The sequence below is a fragment of the Centroberyx gerrardi genome, chromosome 10 (assembly GCF_048128805.1).
Source record: "Centroberyx gerrardi isolate f3 chromosome 10, fCenGer3.hap1.cur.20231027, whole genome shotgun sequence".
NCBI lineage: Eukaryota > Metazoa > Chordata > Actinopteri > Beryciformes > Berycidae > Centroberyx > Centroberyx gerrardi.
In genome coordinates, this window is record NC_136006.1 from 12,650,615 (window position 1) to 12,671,015 (window position 20,401).

A 20,401-nucleotide genomic window follows, 5' to 3' on the forward strand; every position below is an offset into this window, starting at 1 on the left:
TTTACTTTCTTTATTTTATACGTATTTATATAATAAATACTAAGAATTAGAATAGAGTTTAGGTTATGAATGCCCTTCTGAAATTTGCGTAACCTATCTCTGTTTGGTGTCTTTCTGAAAATCCTTGCTTTGTCTGTCTGACTATACGGTGTTGCGTGGGTAGTCTCTCTCGTCTGTCCCCTTTGTCGGACCTCCCTCCTCCGGCTGAAACTAAGCCATGCCCAGATAAATCACTCCCACAGACTGGTAACCTGCACACTGGGGCCGGAGACTGGAGGGGAGCGGACTGCATGGGCGCAAAGTTTGGAGCGGGGCAGTAAATTAAAAGTTGCACTGGAACCGACTACTCTCCGTCTCTGGTGAAAGAAACTTTGCACAAGGAGCCTCTAAAACCCCGTTCTGCAGTAACTGTGTGGTTCCAACATTAAAGGAAAAAAAATGTCCGGCAGCCCTATAGCCGGGGTGCTGGTGGTGCTCTGTATCGGGAGCGCGGTGAACTGCATGCCCAAAGAGACGCACAGGATTCGGCGACAGGGGCAGCAGCATCACGTCCCCTCGGTCTCCCAAGGTAAGTTTTCTCCCGGCTATTTTTGAATCACTTAAGAACAATTTCTTGTATAGGTCAGTGGTTCCCAAACTGCGGTCCAGGGACCACCAGAGGTCCCTGAGAGGGCGTGAGGGGGTCCCCAAAAGAAAAGAGGAATATTTCACTAGAAATGTGTCCAGGATGACTCTTTCCATTGTTATATTGAATATAGTTACATAATTCTGCACATAGTCATCTAACAGCATTTTTTTTTAGATGGGTTCCTTGGGAGCCTCCCTGGTCTTATGTGCATCTATTTGGGGGTCTTTATGAAAACGTTTGGGTGTAGGTGATACTACCTGCATTGTGTAGTGGATTCAATGAAGAATGCCACAAACTTCTAATTATGATATAGTTTAATTTTTTTTTCATCAGTGGATTAGCCTCAATTGCCACAACTTTTCTGCATTTTTTTCATCAGTAATTCATTTTCAAAGTTAACCCTTTCCGTATGTGAGGGCTCTGCACTTCATAATCATTCACAAAAAATGACTTTTTTGAAACTCCTTAGGGGGGGAATAGTTATTTGAGGTGGTCTAAATAAAAATGACCTAAGAACATGCTAGTGGGAGAAAAAAGTAGAAAAGTGGATGGTACGCTCCCAATCTGTGCAAGTGATTTATGACTCTAGTCTTGTAGAACCGTTTGAAGTCAGGTTGGCACATCCAGGGTCAATTTCACAGACATGGGTGAAGTCTTGTCCTACAATAAAAGGCTTATTCCAATTTGTCTTTCACTTGAGTTAAAGTTCTTAGTCAGAAAAAACAACTAAGTCTTTTTTTATACATGAAACTGACCCATAGCCTACTTGTATTCTGGTTAGTGGTAAGAATTTGGGTTAGACTGTTTTCCAGTGGGTGATTTTTGTTTTTCCACTTTTAAAAGAGGGCATGGTCAGCAGGTACATTGTGTGTGTGTGTGTGTGTGTGTGTGTAGGTGTGTGTGTGCACGTGTGTGTTTCCCTTGTGTGTTTTGGGGTGGGGTCAGGGGGAGGGGTGCTTTCTTTATTTGACCCCCTGTCTAAAATGTCAATGCAATGTCCAGATTCTAGCCTATAGGAAAGTTTAATCAACCCTATTTTTTCTCTGTGCTCTAATTCTCCCTTGTCAGATGGTTGTATAGAGAACGGTCAGATGTATAATATTAATGACCAGTGGGAGCGGCCATACCTGGGCAGCACTCTGGTCTGTACCTGCCATGGAGTCGCCGGCATCAAGTGTAAAAGCAAACCTGAAGGTTAGTGTGTAACTTCAGATGCAGTGTGTATGGAGGTAAATATATGTGTGTGTGTGTGTGTGTTGATCTCTTGGGTCACATTGTGAATGTTAAAAGCACCTCCTTTACATCAATTGTCACTTCACAGTTAATTTTCCTTTCATGTAACACTCACCTCTTTTTTCCAACTGTTTTCTCCCTGTAGAGGAGGAGACGTGTTACGATAAAATCAACCAGCGGTCCTACACTGTGGGAGAGACCTACGAGAGACCCAAGGACAGCATGATTTGGGACTGTACCTGTATCGGCTCTGGGAGGGGCAAGATCAGCTGCACCATTGCCAGTAAGTCCACTGTGTGTGTGTGTGTGTGTGTGTGTGTGTGTGTTCCTACAGTATGTGTGTTTGTCCCAGGAGGGGCTGCCCTACTGCCAGTAACTGGTCAAGTGGTCTAAATCAGCTAGATAGACCATAACTCATTGAGAATGTGTGTGTTTGTGTGTGTCTTTATCTTCCTGTGTGTGTCCTGGTCTCCCAGACAGTTGCCAGTGAGTAAGTTAGATCAGACTGGTTAATCTCCAGATTCTCCATAGCTGATTAACAACTGGTGCTGTGCAGCTGTTAACAGTTAGCCGGGTGGTTAGGTAATGGGAGAAACGAAAGAGTGTGTGTGTGTGTATGACTCTTACTTTGCCCTGTCTCTATGCAAACACACACACATTTCCCTCTCTCTCTCAAATGCACCCTCCCTCTCTATGATTTTTATATTTCATTTTTACACTCTCCTGCCTCCCCACTCTCATTCATCCCTTTCCTCCCCCTCTCTCCACCCAGATCGCTGTCATGAGGGAGGGGCTTCGTATAAGATAGGTGACACCTGGAGGAGACCCCATGAAACAGGAGGCTACATGCTGGAGTGTGTCTGTCTGGGCAACGGCAAGGGAGAGTGGACCTGCAAACCTGTCGGTGAGTGCAGGGTCATTCAGTCAATCACTACCAGATTACTGAATTATTACCTGGTTGAACTACTGGCTGATTTGTTGGTTGGTTGGCCAGATTAACTCTTATATGACAACATAGTCTGTTTTAATAATGCATATTATTTATCCTTATTTTTTGACAGTCAATTTGACCCTGAACTCATTCTTTTTCACAGCAATATACATATATTGTTAATTGTTAAAGTAGTTGTTTGATTGACTGGTCTCCGCAGCTGAGCGTTGCTACGACAACTCGGCGGGCACATCTTACATTGTCGGGGAGACATGGGAGAAGCCGCACCAGGGATGGATGATGGTGGACTGCACCTGTCTGGGGGAGGGGAGTGGACGCATCACATGTACCTCTAGAAGTAAGAAACCCTTTCTTTCTTTGTTTTTATCGATCCATTATTCCCCGGTCCTTTTCTTTCTCTACTTGTTGTCCTTTACTTTATACCTCCATGAGGTTTCACCTTCATTCACACTCATCAATTTGGCTCTTGTTTCTGGCTGTGATGAAAGAAGGGTCAGCTTTGAAAAATCCATGCGAGTCTCTGTTTACTCCCAGCATGGATGATTCTTTTTCAGTTTCTTTCACAATATCATTTTTGTCACATTGCTTTCAATCATTTCTATTTCAGATTTTTCTTTTTTTGTTCTCCCATTACCTCATGTTTATTGTGTTATTGTACCCCTGTTGTCAGTTTTCACCACACTCATGTTGTCAAATCCCTGTGCGATCCTTTTCACTTCTTTTTGTGTATTTTGTATACACACAAATGACTGCACTTGTCAGAAGTAGACAAGAAGGAGTGGGGTTTTGAGAGCCACACAAGCAGAAGATTTGAAATAGATTTGCTTCTGAGGTCTGTTGTTTTTGATTGAGTCACGTGTGTCTACACACACACCAGCTGAATCCCATTCTCTTCCCCCTCTAAACACGGCGACTGGCACTAGTCTTGTACCACACACATACTGTACACACTGTCTCCTTACTGGCAGGACTAGAGGGAAACTGTAGCGTGTGTTTTGTCGAAGGATTTTAACAGGCTGTGGTGAGAAAGTCTACCAGTTGTGTTTCCAATTACAACCATTACTTCCTTCCTTAATGATGCTGCCTCATGTGACAAATGAAAACGAATGTTATTCCCTGCTGGCTTGTTGTCGCATACAACGCTTCAGGGTGGCCCTCGCCTCTGTGAATCACAACACTTGAATTTTAGAGCAGGGAGACCATCAATAAATTGTCATCACACATGAATTCAACAAGCTATGAACAGAGTCGCATAGGCACGCACACAAACAGGCATACACCCTTCGCCCAGCTTCCCCAAGGAATCATTAAACACACTTTTACACAGTTTTACAGTTATCATTACATTTTCTCTCTCTCTCCCCCCCAGATTACTTGCAACATTTTGTCGTATCATGGTGTCATTCTCTCTCTAATGAATTCTTCTCGTTCCCTCCTCTCCTAGACCGCTGTAATGACCAGGATACTTTGTCCTCCTACCGTATTGGAGATACCTGGACCAAGACGGACGCCCGAGGCAACCTGCTGCAGTGTCTGTGCACAGGGAACGGCCGAGGAGAGTGGAAGTGCGAGAGACATGCTTCGCTGCACACTACCGGCCTGGGTGAGAGCTAATTTCATTATCTCTTGTCTCCCCCCCCCCCCCCCCTCTGTGTGGAGAGAAAAACATATTCCAGAGACAGAGACGGACAGAAATGGGGTGAGAGGGACAGATAAGAAGTGCTGAGGGGAGTCGTGAAGTGTTGAAGTGAGAAAGACATACCTTCCAGCTCACTATCACCCTCTCATGAAAGGGAAAGAGAAAGCGATGGCATGAGTGAGTGGGAGAAAGAAGGGGGAGATATGAAACGTGGGAAAGTAAGTGGGGAGTTTGAGAAACATGCTTGAAACTGCTGAAATGATTATGGGGTGTGAGACAGTTGAATATTTTTTTCCTGATGTCACAGGGACAATAAAAAAAACAACTTTAATTTTTGTAAATGGTACGTAATCATCGCTAATTAGGTGCAGGCTGCTTATAGCCTAAATCAAACCCAGGTATTGTTTTATCTTATGTGTTAAACAGCATTGATTTGTGATTTTAGTTGACTCTTGCCAACGCCTATAGGTTGGGTTGGGTTCAGGTTGCATGTAATGACTTAAATCATCTTATTCTTTGTGTTTATAGCTGATACTATACATGTTGTTTCAGTTGGAGCCTTACATAGAGCTGCACTACAGCAGCACACACTGATAAAGCTTTTATTCTATAATGTTTTATTCTTGTGTACTACATAACATAATATTTTCTGGTGCAGCTGATTCTTAAGTTTTCCATCTTTTCACTTAATGCCATATTTTCCACCTGTGGCTATTTTGTAGTAGCATTTTTGCATTGCTCCTCCTACACATTTAGTTTACTTCATTTTTAGTTTAGACTTTTTGGACTGCAATGTCTCATTTCAGGTACAGGTTTTTTTGTAATCCAGACATGAAGAGTTAAGTAGGGTTTGGGTATTGGAGAGACGTACATGAAAAGTGAGAGAAAGGTAGATGAGAAGGGATACAAAGAAAATAAAACAATTTGCTCTGTATAGTGAAATATCTGTTTTTCTTGTGTGGTCACTGATGTTTTTAGGTTGCTCGACTCTCTGGTTATATTTCAGGTACTGGCTCTCGTGTGATCACTAACATCCAGCCTGCGGTCTACCAGCCTGTCCCTGTGCCCGCGCTTCCCGAGGAGGGGGCCTGTCGGACGGACACAGGACTGTCCTTCTCCCTTGGCCAGCGCTGGATCAAGAGCCAGGGAACCAAGCAGATGATCTGCACCTGTCTGGGCAATGGAGTCAGCTGCGAGGAATGGGGTGAGAGAGATGCTGTTTTGTTTGCAGTCAGTCGATACTATTACCATAGTATCACCATTATGTAACCAGGCAAAGTAATTCTTATTTACCACAAAGGCCTGGGGGAAGAGAGGGAGAGTTGTTATGATAATAATGTGATACTTGGGATCAGCAAGAGAACAGCACTCCGAGAGCTAGTAGGAATTAAGTGTCTTGCTCAAGGACACTTCAGCAGGGTGGATGCTTGCTGACTCAATGGCTTGAACTTGGGTCCTCTGGTTGGAGGACCCAGAAAGGCATTCTGGGAAATGTAGGAGACCACTAACAGAAGTAGAAGTAGACGAAGCAGGTTGGGAGAAAGTGCATACTCCAAAAATTAAATTAAATTAAAACACATATAATAACTCCTGGAATGCATTGAACATCACAACCTGATGATATATAACAGTGCTAGGTAGTAGATTTTTCCTTTATGCTATTCTGATACCCCTACACACAAATGCACACATTGATACCCAGTACAGCCACAGTCTTCCACTGCAGTTGAGGGTTAAGTGCGGTGTTAAGGGTGTTAAAGGGCTTATTTGTATTTATCTGTGTGTGTGTTGCTCTCTCCCTCCAGACGGACCCGCTCCAGTGTACGGTGGTAACTCTGGAGGCCAGCCCTGCGTGTTCCCCTTCGTCTACAAGGGGAAGACCTACCACTCCTGTATCTCTGAAGGACGCAGTGACGGACAGCTGTGGTGCTCCACCTCCTCTGACTTCGAGACAGACCAGAAATATTCCTTCTGCACAGAGAAGAACGGTGAGCAGAGATTATGGTGGTGATGATTATAATGATGACTGAACGAGTGAAATGTGTAGGGATTTTGAAGCGAGGTTGGTGGTAAACAAGTGATGATGAGGAAGATGCTAATTCTGAAGATGATAAGAAATACTCATTTTGTAGTGAGAAAAACAGTGAGTGGTTGTCAGGTTTCTTTAGAGACAGTGATAATGCTAAAGATGATAAAGACTATAATGAGATTAAACTATAATGGGATTGGGAATATAAGAAATGTTGTGAAGGATATTGAAGACTCATAAGGGTAACAATTTATTTTGTAATTGTCATTTTTTTTTTAACAGTGATGGTGACAACGCGAGGCGGTAATTCTAACGGCGCTCTGTGCCAGTTCCCCTTCCTCTACAACGGCCAAAACTACACCGACTGTACTGCAGATGGCCGTAGAGACGGCATGAAATGGTGCGGCACCACAACAAACTACGATGGAGAACAACGCTTTGGATTCTGTCCCATGGCTGGTAAGTGTGTGTGTGTGTGTGTGAGAGAGAGGGAGAGACAGTGAATGCTGGGAAGGTGGAGTCGTGGGGGTTGTTTGAAGCTGTGTGGTACTGCAAGCAATTTTATTGTAGAGCACTGGTTCTCAAAGTGGGGTCTGAGGACCCCCAGGGGCTCCTTGAGGGGCTCCAGATGGTCCCCAGCGAGATAAGGACTAGTTTAATTTCACTATTATCTAATTCACTAGAATTTATCCCAGTGAGAGAATGTATAAGAATGGCTTTTCTAAGTGGAGGTTTCACTCTCACTGCTATTATCTCCATGTAGACAGTTACACGATTCAATATTAAAGCAATAGCAAAAATATTACTATATGGGGTTCCTCGGGACAAAGTCTTTTCAGATGGTGGTATGTGGGCCGAATGTGTGCGTCTATTTGAGGGTGCGTGACATTGTAAAGTTTACACCTGATGTGGAGCAATGCTTCAGATTCTGCCCCATGGTCTGTGTTTGTTTGTGTATTGGATGAGGTATGTGAAGTGTTTTGTGGTTTGGGGCGGTTGTATGTCATGAAGGGGGAGAAATTAACCAGCCAATTATCTCACCACACCATGTCATTGATTAACTATTGACACCACCCTGCTAGCCGTGGGGGCAACTAACATGATTAGCATGGCTAATTGCAATGTCCCTCCCAGTCTTAAGTAAAAGTTTATCTCCGCCCAGTCTGAATCAAGGATTTAACATGGCCTTTTTATTAAGACCATTACTCTGAAAATGTTTGAAGGGTTATTACATGCACTCTATTGAATTTACATGAAAGCTATTATCAGAGTGGGGTTGTTTTCTGTCCTTGCATCAGTATTACAGTATAGCCAAATTCACATTCAAGTCACCGTTGCACTAAAACAGACGTGTCGTTCTGTTGTGTAGGTGTCAATTAGCTCTCCACGGGTAACAAAAGAGGCTAAGACCAGTGAAGCACTAGGGGGTCTTTGACAGGAGCAGTGAAATGGTAATGATGATACCAACAGGTTGGAAAATGGAGAGATATCAAATAGTTCATGTATGCAGAAGTCTAAGGTAACTTTTCAGGTAAACATTCAGAATATTCTAATTTAGAAACATCATGAAAATGGAAGCTATACATCTTAGCCAGTGTCGAATGTTATAGGTGCCGAGGCCAGTCGAGTGATCGCAACAGCAGGAGGTCTTTGACATTGACATTAGTGTCTTCAAAGCGGAGTCCAAACTAGCAAACGTCTTTAGATGTTAATGTAATTAGGCTTGTAAGTTGGAGCCTCTTCACATAGGAGTGTAGCCGGGAGGGATTCGATCTATCATTTCACCCAACTGTATCCCAGTCAATGCCTGAATTTAATGGCTAATAGTGGGTAAGTCATGTGAATGCAAATGGTGGCAAATGGTGGAAAGGTCTCCTGATCAGATGGAGTGACGCTGCAGAACAACCGCCGCAAACATGATGCCAGATTGCTCTATTAAAAAAGAAGGGGAGCTCCAATTTGGGGGAAAAAAACTCCTCACTGACTCTGAGTTGTTGGCTACATCAAAGCCTCCCAGATGGAAAAAAAGAGTCTGTTTGGCAACAGGCTGTAAAATCTGGATGGTACACTGTGAAAATTTACACAGCTCACCTGATGTCAACCTGCGCAAAATAGTTCTGGAAACAAATCACATGGAGCACTTGATTTATTTTATCTTGCAAGTGATGTGTCCACTAGCTGTTTTACGGCCTGGCAAGATGGATCAAGCATCGCTCAGGAAGTTCAGATAGTTTAAATCATTTTTTGGTCTGATATCAAGGGATTCTAGTGCATACAGATGTTTTGAGTGAATATGTACACATGTAGACAGCCTGTAGAAAATTGATTTTCTGTTTTCTGAGGAACTCAACATTGTAAAATAACTTTTCTGGCAACCCAAAGCTGATTTTACAGGCTATTAAATATTATTAGGAAGACAATATTTTTTCTTTCTTAGACTAACCTTATAGCTTCTGTTGCTGTTACTTAGCCTGACTTACATAGCAGTGGATAGGACAAGGGCTTTTGTGATGTGGCATAGTTTTTTTTTTTTTTTTTAGTTAACATTTGCTACAGGATTATGTATAGGCTTATTTCAATCTTCTAACCCATCTTTGGGCCCACACCCGTCTTTAAAAAACCCTGGCATTGACAGCTATTGAGATTCAAAGACAAAAACAAGCAACGTTGATGCATTTCAGCCAATGTCAGGGCAGGTTGTTTGTGGAAAACCCAGTCCAGCAGTCGAGGCACCAGGGGGTCTTTGATATTAACGTTAATTACTTCACAAGGACAGTCAAAACAAACATGGTCCTTGAAATGTTAATGGTGATGCTTGAAACGGCAATTATGAGTCTGGAGCCCCTCCTGCTCCACCTGTGGCATTCCTCTGGAAAGGCTGTTGGCATCTGTTGAATCCAAAAGCCTTTATTCTATTGGCTTTTCATGTACAAAAAAATCAGAAAATGATTTTGTTCCTTCATATGTTTTTCAAAATCATCGATTTGATTTACGTAAGGTTGTGAGGTCATGCCTATAAACCAACTCTATAGTTTATTGTGATGATAGGAGGAAAAAAATAAGAGAAAATGCTCTGGACAGGTTTGACTTCAAGCTAAGAGGTTTTTGGGTCTGTTGAGTAACGGTTCTCAGCCATGACTCTGAAAAACACTATCTCAGGACCTTAATCCTGCTACCCTCCTTTCCCAGGGGGTTGCACTTGTATATCAGAATGGCTCATCACATTCAGGAGCCAGGCTGCTTCTATGTTGGCCGTCCCGCTCCAAGAAAGCTCTCTCACCATTGACTCAAATGCAGCCCTATATCTCAGTATGAGATTTTTTGGTTGACCTCCTCTGCATCTCAGTTCCAGTCTCCTATCGCTACTTTCCATTAGTTAGCAATAAATCTGTTTAGCCCGGAGGCAGACGTTGTAGTTCCCACAGCTGTTGGTTACGCTGCCCGACCAGCCAGTGACAAAGTTATAAGTGGCCACTTAGCCAGTCATCAAGCCAATGGCTAAATTACCCTGTGAAAGTAAAGAACTGGCTGGCTATAAAGACATAAATGTAGATTGATTGTGGGTTCTCACAGCAGGACTGAGTTGAGCCCAAATACAACCAGACCCTAGATACCCCTAGATAACTGAACCAGGCTAAACCAGGTCTAAAGACTTTCCAACTGTAGAGAATGGACTGATTTCAACTCTTGAAGAGCACCAGTCCCACCCGGCAGCCATACACAACTGGACAGGGTGGGGTGAAAGCACATAGAATATAGATTTTCACCACCAGTGGTCAAGACCAATGAAGGCAAGCCATACAAGGACAAGCAAAGCACTGTAATTAAAGGGAAAGTCCACCATGAAACAGAAATCACATATGTTTTGCTAATAATGTTGGACTATAATGTTAGCTCACAGTATTTGATAAAAAGCCTGGATTTTCCTAAGAACCTGGATTGACAAAAAATATTTATTTGAATCTTTACATTCAATTTAGCTTCATTTCATGCTTGTGTTAGCTGTTATAAACCAAATGTGCACCATATCTAAAGGTGCTTTTAGGAAAGACTTGTCCATGATTACAAGACTATCTAAGATCATATAGGAAGAAGTGAAGAAGAAAAAGAATGTGGATTCCCTTTCAAGGTTGTTTTTTTATGTATAGATTTTTTTTAAAGAGTTCAACTACCCTTCAACTACCCTGCATATACTTTGCCTGTACAGTTTGAGTAAAGGATCCTCTTTTCTTCTAGTGGAACTAGACCTTTTTACTTTTGCGCATCTTAAACAGTGTAAGTTCCTGCAGATAAGTATCTGTTAAATGACTTAATTGTAATTGTAGCAGTACTCCCAGCAGCCCCAGGTGCAGCTCTGATGAATCAGTTCAAGGTCTATCTTGGCCTTAGCCCCAGGCTCAGCCACTGACCCTGTCCTATAAGGATCCCTAGCCCCTCTACTCCTCCCGGAGCCACGGCCTTGGTGCCAGCCGCAGCCCAAGTCCAAAGGATCTCTACTCCCAGGAACCAGATGGGCTGGCTCTGGTCCAGATTCTGCCTGGTAGAGAGAGGCCCAGGCTGGGCTGCAGGGCAGCAGATCTGCCCTCTATCATCTCCTCCTCCTCCTCTGTGGATAGTTAAACTCTTGGTTCACAAACAGATAGACATGCACACAGGCATGCATACATATCAGCTTTGTCTTCTCCTCCACCTCCTGTGCAGTGTTGCCTCCATTCGCACGGACATAGATGCACACACATGCACCCATTTAAAATCAATTGCATTCATTCTCTGCATGCTTGTAGAGTATGAATGCAATTGATTTTAAATGGGTGCACACAAGAATGGTTCTGTACGGAGAGACCACAGAAACACTCTCTCTCACACACACACACACACACACACACACAGGCTTGTCTCTGCTTGTCCCACCCTCCTACGCAAACTTTCTATCTATTCCGATATAAACTACTCATCTTCTTTTAATTAGTGGAGAACATATGGCATACACACACACACACACACACAGACACAGACATCTGTTTCTGGCTATCATTCCGGGGGAAATTTTCTCTCCAATGGACACAGGTGTTCTGTGGTGGTTGTGGTATCTTCTAAAGCCTTGTGCAATAATAGTAGGGTAGAATTAATGATCTCCAAGGGGGAAACTGTCTTACTTTTAGTCTGCAAAATCTTCAGTAAATAACAAAATGCGTGCATGTGTATGTATATGCATGTGTGTTAAACTGACTTTATGTTTGGGTGCATGAGTGTTTATGCAGCTAATGCTTGTGTGTTTGTCTAGATGTCTGAATGTGCTGTGTGTTACTGACTGTGTGTGTACGTTCATATATGACTGACCATGTGTTTGGGTGCGTGCCTGTGCATCTGTGTATTTTGTGCATCTATGTGTGTGTGTGTGTGTGTGTGTGTGTTGTTGCCAGGGTGGAAACTCCTTTGATGCATTTATTTAACACTAAAACTCTCCTGTGATACCAATACAAGTGAAATTCTTTTATGCAGGGTCACAGACTTGTATGTGACTTGTATGTCCTTATGTGACTGACTTTGTCTTTGTGTTTTAGCCCATGAAGAGGTGTGTACGACCAGCGAGGGGGTGATGTACCGTGTGGGAGACCAGTGGGACAAACGCCATGACGTCCTGGGTCACATGATGCGATGCACCTGTGTCGGCAACGGGCGAGGAGAATGGAGCTGCGTTGCCTACTCCCAGCTTAAAGGTGTGTGTTTATGTGTGTGTGAGAGAGGGTGGGGTGGACAGGTGGAGCGAGAAAAGAAAAATGATTGGGGGGCGGGTTGGATGCTGTGCGGGCAGAATTGGATTTTGTATGTGTGTGGCCTAGTAATCACAAAGGGTAATATTAGCCTCCTCTCAGCTAAGAGGTGAAAGTTCACACCTGACATAATAACTCACCTGTCAAAGGTCAAATGTGAGCTTGCACACCTGGCTTTTATGGGGCTTCAGTTACACCTGCACCACACCAATACTGTTCAGAAGAGCAGACATGGGCAAAATAGTGACATAATACATGTTAAACACTTGGAAAATCTATGAAAATGCGTTGTGTGCTCATGTTCATCTGTTTGTATGGTCCATGTCTTTATATGCATCTGTGTGTGTGTGTGTGTGTGTGTGTGTGTGTGTGTGTGTGTGTGTGTCTTCTGCAGACCAATGCATTGTGGATGGTCTGACCTACGAGGTGAACCAGACCTTCACCAAACAACATGAGGAGGGCTACACGATGAACTGCACCTGCTTTGGACAGGGGCGTGGCCGCTGGAAGTGTGATGCCATCGGTGGGTTCACATGTCAATCATTTTATAGACACCATTTTGTTTTTGTTCCTCCCCCTTGATTAACATTTTAAGGTATTCCTGATGTAATGGCTGCATTGCAGTCACCTAAACTCCAGTCCAATCCAGTTATGTATCCTTTTAATTTTTTTGTGGCTATGGGGAAGAAAAAAAATGTCTCTTTTCGGTATACAGGATTGCTACTAATGTTACTGGTAGTACAATGCTTTAAATTTCTGTGTTTGCACAGTTACTTCCACAATTTCACATTTTTACAGATTTAAAGTGATTCTTACAGCCAAAACTCCTGTTGATTTTCTGCACAAGTGTGAGGGTGGATGAAAAAATGAAGGACTGGAGTATCAGTCCTTGTTGATAAATAGAGTGTGAGAGAGTTGTGATAACTCATGACAGCTGCAGTCCCTGACATGTCTGTAAAGAATGTGAGATATTTGTAGGGAACTATGTGCCGGGTACAAAATTCCAGTCGGTGTGCCCTGCTGTATTACATGGTTTCATGTGACTGTCTTCATCTCCAGACCAGTGCCAGGAGCCGGAGACGAGAGCCTTCTACCAGATCGGAGAGTCGTGGGATAAGATCATCCATGGAATCATGTACAAGTGCTATTGCTATGGCAACGGCATCGGAGAACTGAGCTGTGAGCCTCAGCAGTCCTACCCTGGTAAGGAGTTACATACGCATATGCAGGAATACACACACACACACACACACACACACACACAGCTCACTTCTCAACCCCATCATCACTGTCCCATTGAACCTGTGTTGATCTGATTTTAGTGTTAGCACAATGATTTCAACTTTATGTCTTTCATTTGTTAAGTCAGTAGATCACTATGTGAATTCTGATGTTGATTGATATATATATATACACACACACAATAATTGGACAAAACATTCAAAAACAGCAGTGAAGTGGATCTTTATGCCTCAGTAAGGAGGTGTTCACTGCTGTGCTACTGCTGTTAAAACAGGCTAACATTACAAATTGTTCTCCAACTGTTGCAGTGAGAAAGGTTTGTTCAAGCCACCTTGAAAATGAGGCCCTTGACTTTGATGTGAAACAGAGAAAGATGGGAGGGGGTGTGATTTCCTCTTTTACAAATATACCCCCCGCTCTGAGCCTTTGTTCCTGCTGGCATGTGGTGCTACCCCTGTGTTATTGCCACAGCTGTACAAAACACTGCGCCAAACACACACACACACACACACACACACCACTTTGTGCTAGCGACATAGCATAAACACACCTTCAAAGCAATGTTAAGTTGCGCAGCAATTTTCCATTTTGCATTTTGTACATTTCTTTCCATCATCACTTCAAACTCAGTTCAGTGTCATCACTTTTGTACAATCATGGATCTTTCCCAATCCTTTTCCCCCCTTTTTTTTTAAACCATCAGAATAGAGCGATGCTAGTTGCAGCCATGATGGTCAAGTTACTTCATTATCGTTGACTTGAAACTTGGAATGGATAGATAACATCACTGTATGCAAACATTTGCAACAATATCTCTATCACGGTTTTGTCTTGACTTTGATGTGAAGCAGAGAGACTGTGTGTGTGTGTGTGTGTGTGTGTGTGTTTCAGATCTATCTCGCTCCAGAGCCTTTGTTGTTTACTTGTGTTTCTGTGTCATTACAACCTACCACTTTGTGCAACTCAGTGCACAATTTGTTCAAATTTGCAGGGTCATTTATGTTTTTTTTTTTTTCATTCATAATTTATTTTTTTTGGTTAGGGTTAGATACAGCCTCTGTTGTGTTATAAAGGATTCCCATTTCTCTGTAGCCTTCTCCTTATGACCTATTAGGATACACAAGCCTTTCCCCTCTTCTTCTGTCAAATTGTTTCATGTTGCTTCCCCCTGTATGATGGGAATATTTCCAAAGCAATTGCTAGTTGGAATATGGTTTCTTTGGTATGGTGTTGCCATTTTGTTGATTGATTGATGAGTAAAACACTTTCAGCTTAAATCTCTCCCCAGCAGATGTTATTATGACAAAGTGTAGCTCTGGGTGAGGCAGTGAGGCTGTGTTATTGGAAACAGAAATTTAGGTTTGTGTTACGTAAAGGAATATTTGAGCTGTTACTTGTTTGCTTTGTGTGTGAAGCTGAAAGCAGGTTGACAGGAGTTACAGCATTTAGTTAAAATGTAGGGCAACCTTCTACCGTAGCTGGCTGTAATTGCATCCAGCTGTGAACTTGCTGTGTGTGTGTGTGTGTGTGTGTGTGTGTGTGTGTGTGTGTGTCCATGCATACAGCACACTAAGATTTAAGGGCAGCATGAGGCAGATCCAACCCCCAAGTCAGTAGGCTAACTGGGTAAAAGGCTATAAAAGGCGATAAAGGCAACACAAGTGTTGGATTTTTTTTTTTAGGTTTTTACAAGTCTCAGATTTAGTGCAGAATAGATAAGATCTTCTGAGAAGGAAAGATGTTGTTTACTCTTCTCCCATCTGTGTTTATCTCTCTCTGCCAGGGATGTAATTTCATCTTTTTTTCAGTATTTCTTATTGTTTTAATGACTCTCATCATTATTTCCCAACCTGTTGCCCTTATCACATCCTTGCTGTGCATCTGTCTGTATCAAGCATGCCTGTAGTTTCTGTGTGTGCAAAGGGAAGGTGGATGTTTTTGTGCATGCATTGTGTGTGCTTCCATACGTGTGTGTTTGAGTATGTGGCGCTGGGTGCTTGTGTGTGTGTGTGTGTGTGTGTGTGTGTGTGTGTATGTACAACCATGCAAGTGCGTGTCCACTTGTATGCGCGTAACACATCTGATTCCATGTAACCCTTACCCTCGTCAGTGGCCTGTGGGTCTGTAATAGGCAGTAATTGGTCCCAGATTGTTTTTGAGGTCTGTGTATCTGCTCGCAACTTCTGGTTAACCAAGCCACTTGCTCAGAAACTTTGATTACAGGTCTGCTATTTGGAAAAGCGGTTAGAAAACCTCAGTTCTTTATAGAAGCTACCAGTTTCTATCAGCAGGGCTTATGTCGGGAGTCTGCTTGCCATATGACTTGTGTTTATATTATGAAAAAGACTAAGGATTATTCTGTTAGAGGAACATTGAAGTTCCATCTCAGTAGCTGTGATTATGGTGCGCTTTGCTGTTGCTGTTTGCAGTAGAATCTCCTAAATATGTCTTTATTGTCAGGTGGCTTGTGATGAAGATGACTTGATCATTAGATTACCATTGTTCATTTATTTTGCAATTTGTTCTTGTTATTTGTGCTGGATAAAAGTGATACAAAATGCTTTTACTAATGAACTATTAACGCAACGGAATGAGCAAGAGCTTTGGTTTTTGTCCTCCAAAAGATCAGTAGGGTTTAGAGAAGAGGTTAGAGAGGAGGGTGAAAAAGAGAAGAAGGTGGGGGAGTAAAGAAAGCAGAGTAGCAGAGACTGTGAGGCTTTTTCCTGAACTGTTGAAACCTGGCCTGGAATCTGACAGGGATGTGCTAGTTTTTCCTCTCTCTTTCTCTGTTCCACTATCTCTGTTCTGTTCTCTGTTCTGCTCAGGAAAATGCTACTGGACACTCGCTATGTACACTGATGTTCCTCGCTGTTAAAGATAGCAAAGTTGTTGGCGTGGTAGAAATTATAGAAGAATTTTGGACTTTAAAGACTTTTAATTTTCTCAGATTTTTGAAGAACCAGGGTATGGCCAAGAAATCAGGTTTTGTGTTTGTATTTTGTGGAATAAAGAGATTTTGTATCCACTACTGTTCAATATTTATTTGAAGAAAGGGCTCTAATGTTCTTATTTTTCCTCTCTCTCTACTACAACATGTTTTACCTTCATCTCATCTCACACTGGACGCACTACCCCACTCCCACTGCTGTTCGGGCTCAAGGAAATACTGCCGTTGTGTTTTCTTGACAGGCAGAGTGACAATACATGTTCCCGTCTCTCAAACCCTTGCCCTATATCACACTATGAGAATGTAAAGCCTTTACCACAGACAGAGAAATTCCCGCTCTGTTCTTTTTCTGCTCTGTTTTGTTCTGTATATCTACTTACTCTTCTGTCTGTGTTGTGTTGTGTCTGTCCCAGGTGGTAACCGTCCTGTCCAGGTGATCATCACCGAGTCTGGAAACCAGCCCAACTCCCACCCTATCCAGTGGAACGCCCCGCCCTCCGCCCACATCACCCAGTACATCCTCAAATGGAGACTGGTGAGTCCATGATGTCCTGACTCAGCATCTCAGCATCAGAGTTTACAAAAACTTACTCATTCAACTCCTGCACCATCCCAGGTCTTGTTTCTAAATACTCTACCTAACTTCATACCCCGTCACAACCCGTTCTCTCATCCGATTTCACAGAAAGACAGCCGTAACCCGTGGCGGGAGGTGGCGATCCCTGGCCATCTCAACTCCTACACCATCTCTGGTCTGAAGCCGGGCATCACCTACGAGGGTCAGCTGATCAGCGTGCTGCGCTTCGGACGCCGAGAGATCACGCGCTTTGACTTCACCACCACTTACGGATCATGTGAGTTAACAGAATTGTCTCATCACTGGTCTAACCGCTGTCCAATTAACTCAGTGAGGTTATCCAGCCTGTTTTGGGCATTTTTTGGTCTTTCTTGGTCTTGCTTTGATTGTTTCATAGGTTAATCTTTGTCTTGCCATCTCCAATTGTCCCTGATGTGGGGAAAAAAATGAATACTAAATACGAAAAACACTGAAGGAGGAGATCTGGGGGTAGCTACACAACAACCTTGTGAAAGAATGATCGTCTTTCTATGTCCTTCTTTCTCTCTCTTTGTTTCTGATCTCAGAGGTATCAAGTAACCTCGTCTTTTCTTCTCTCCATCTCTCTCTCTCTCCCCCTGCAGTGGCTACATCAGGTGTGTCAGGAGAGACCACCCAGCCTCCTCCTATGGTCGACATCTCGGAGTCGGTGACTGAGATCACCTCCAGCAGCTTCGTCATCTCCTGGGTGTCTGCCTCCGATACCGTGTCTGGTTTCAGAGTGGAGTACGAGCTCAGTGAGCAGGGGCAGGGCACAGGACAGCCCATAGTGCTAGGTGCGTATAGACACAAGGATGTTTACACACGTATACAATGAATACACACACACACACAGACACTGAGTCTGGTTTCACAGTGGAGGAAGAGCTTAGAGAACAGGACAGGACACGGGAAATCCTCTGTATATTTTAATTTGGTTTCAAATAGTTGAGGTCCTAAATAATGGACAGGCAAGTTTAAAGTGCCTCACATGTCTTTTCAAGTTGCTTGGGTTTTAAACACTGTTTTAACTGAGCAGTTGACTGATGTAGTAAATGCGTTGTATTGTTTCTATCAGACCTGCCTCGTACAGCTACCTCAGTGAACATCAATGAGCTTCTGCCTGGGAGGAAGTACACCGTTAACGTCTACGAGGTTACAGACGCTGGAGAGGACAACCTCATTCTCACTACATCACAGACCACTGGTGAGTGTACACACACACACACACACACACACACACACACACACACTTTCTCTCATCCTCTCGCTCTCTGTTACACTCTTATCCAGCTCTTATCCAGACCAAATTACTGTACAGTAGAGTGAAACACTTTTTGTGATTCCCAGACTTGCAAGTAGCTTACTAATGAATAAGTGCCAGGGACTACAAATCAGTGCTAATCAATACTGTAAAAGAAGGATAGAGATTCTCTTTCCTTTCTCTTTCTAACTCTCCATATGTCATATGTCACAGCACCTGATGCCCCCGTCGACCATGAGGTGGAGGAGGTGTTAGAGACTTCCATTGTGGTCAGCTGGGAAAAACCACTGGCTCCCATCACTGGTATGTTGCAGCTAATAGAACTGACAGTATTACTAATTTCAATCTTGCATCTGTGCCAATGAACTACACATAATGCACGCTCTCTTCCCCCCTCCAGGCTATCGTGTCGTCTACACCCCGTCAGTAGAAGGGGAAAGCACGGAGCTCACCCTCCCTGATACAGCGACGTCGGTGACGCTGAGTGACCTTCGACCCGGGAAGCTGTACAACATCAGCATCTACGCTGTAGAGGACAGTCTGGAGAGTGAACCTATCTTTGTGCAGGTCAACACCGCTGGAGATCCACTGCCAGGTAAAAGACTGAGAGGATGTGTGTGTGTGAGAGAAAGGGGATCTAAGGGGACAAGTTGGAATCTGCAAGACTGTAGTTTTATAGGGCAATGTGCTGGTTGTGTGTGTGTGTGTGTGTGTGTGTGTGTATATGTAGAGGAAACCTTTACACTAGTCCTTGGACCAGAGATTCCTGGAGAATTGCTCCTTTTATTTTTCTGATTTTATTTAATTTTTTTTAACTTTTTTAAGCTCACATTTGCCCTCATACAGCCTTTCACCCCTTAGACTTAGATGTTTACATTTCTGTCAACAGTGATGGATATTGTGTGCAGAGATGAGAATACCCAGACTGAGCGTATTTGAACATTTGAATGTGTTTTAACAGTGGTTGAAGACAAATGTCTAAAATATGCACTGACGTCCTTTCTGTTAACAATGACACCGAACCAAACCACTGCTTACACATGTTGCAGTGTGTACTGGAAATAAACTCATTTCCTTTAGATGCCAGCCAGCTTACTCACGTATACACAGCTAAAGTGTACTCAGGTCTTAGTCCCATCTGGTTCTGTTTTCATCTTCAGCACCCTGCTCAAACCTCTGGCTGCACCCTCATGCAGCCTCTAGGGAACTAACTGTATACCTTCAAGGGCCTGACAGATATGTAGGGACCGCTATATTATTGGCTGAAATTTGCCCCCAAAATTTGTATTGGTCTAGTATCTGTAAAAATCGTTGGTACAAACAAATTATGGTCTAAGATCAGTTTTATTGGTTATGCTAATTATCTAATGTTGTTAGTGCCTTCAAATCATGATAAATTCATTACAAGTATTTGATATTATGGTTGTAGAGATAAAGAGACTTGTTATGTTTCTTATGGTAATAAGTTGTCAGAGCATCTTGTAATTTCTTTCACTTAAAAGTTACATTTCAGTGAGTTGCACAATCACAAATCACAAAAAGTCTGGCAATTTCATGATTTTTTATCCTTAAATATCAGTATTGGATCCTGTATCAGACACGCACTATTCTGCTACTGTTCATTGAAACATATTGTACTAACCTGACATGATATTATCACTCTCATCACATGGTTGCCCATCAGAATTAGGCCTGCAACCCATTTTGTAGCGCATTTAGTGATTTATGTAGAACTTTCCAATTCTCTATACTAGAAGTAAAGCGCTTTCCAATGGAAAGTGAAGTCATTGAGTTCACAGCTGTAGTGCTCCTATTCTGCTTGACTGGAGTTATGTAAAACTGTTCATTCTGCCAGGGCTAACATACTGCTGGGCCAATGGAGCAGATGCTGTAAAAGTGTGTGTGTGTGTGTGTTTGTTTGTACAGCGGAGCCTGAGTGGAATAAAGATATACGGCCTAGGTGAGCGTGTGTGCTGCCATCTTTGGACAGACCAGCGAGTCTCCCGCTGCTCTGTGGCTGATTTACACTTTGACAAATAGACTGAGAGAGAAAAGTTAGGCCAAAAAAAAAGGCTTGGTAGTCAGCCACCCCTCTATT

At 43.0% G+C, this 20,401-nt stretch overlaps 1 protein-coding gene across 1 annotated transcript in view; it reads left to right on the forward strand.

Annotated features, from left to right (window-relative positions):
* Positions 1-277: 277 nt before the first annotated feature.
* The window catches only part of LOC139912159 (fibronectin-like), a 43,552-nt gene continuing 23,428 nt past the window's right edge, over positions 278-20,401 (forward strand). Inside the window, exons 1-18 of the mRNA XM_078285940.1 lie at positions 278-568; positions 1,697-1,822; positions 2,007-2,144; positions 2,634-2,765; positions 3,013-3,150; positions 4,258-4,416; positions 5,459-5,656; positions 6,258-6,440; positions 6,764-6,940; positions 12,046-12,201; positions 12,650-12,778; positions 13,315-13,458; positions 16,858-16,979; positions 17,130-17,298; positions 17,645-17,836; positions 18,118-18,246; positions 18,517-18,606; positions 18,704-18,898. Coding sequence (XP_078142066.1) covers positions 439-568; positions 1,697-1,822; positions 2,007-2,144; positions 2,634-2,765; positions 3,013-3,150; positions 4,258-4,416; positions 5,459-5,656; positions 6,258-6,440; positions 6,764-6,940; positions 12,046-12,201; positions 12,650-12,778; positions 13,315-13,458; positions 16,858-16,979; positions 17,130-17,298; positions 17,645-17,836; positions 18,118-18,246; positions 18,517-18,606; positions 18,704-18,898 — 2,707 coding nt within the window. The 5' untranslated portion in view covers positions 278-438. The remainder of the gene's footprint in view (positions 569-1,696; positions 1,823-2,006; positions 2,145-2,633; positions 2,766-3,012; positions 3,151-4,257; positions 4,417-5,458; positions 5,657-6,257; positions 6,441-6,763; positions 6,941-12,045; positions 12,202-12,649; positions 12,779-13,314; positions 13,459-16,857; positions 16,980-17,129; positions 17,299-17,644; positions 17,837-18,117; positions 18,247-18,516; positions 18,607-18,703; positions 18,899-20,401) is intronic.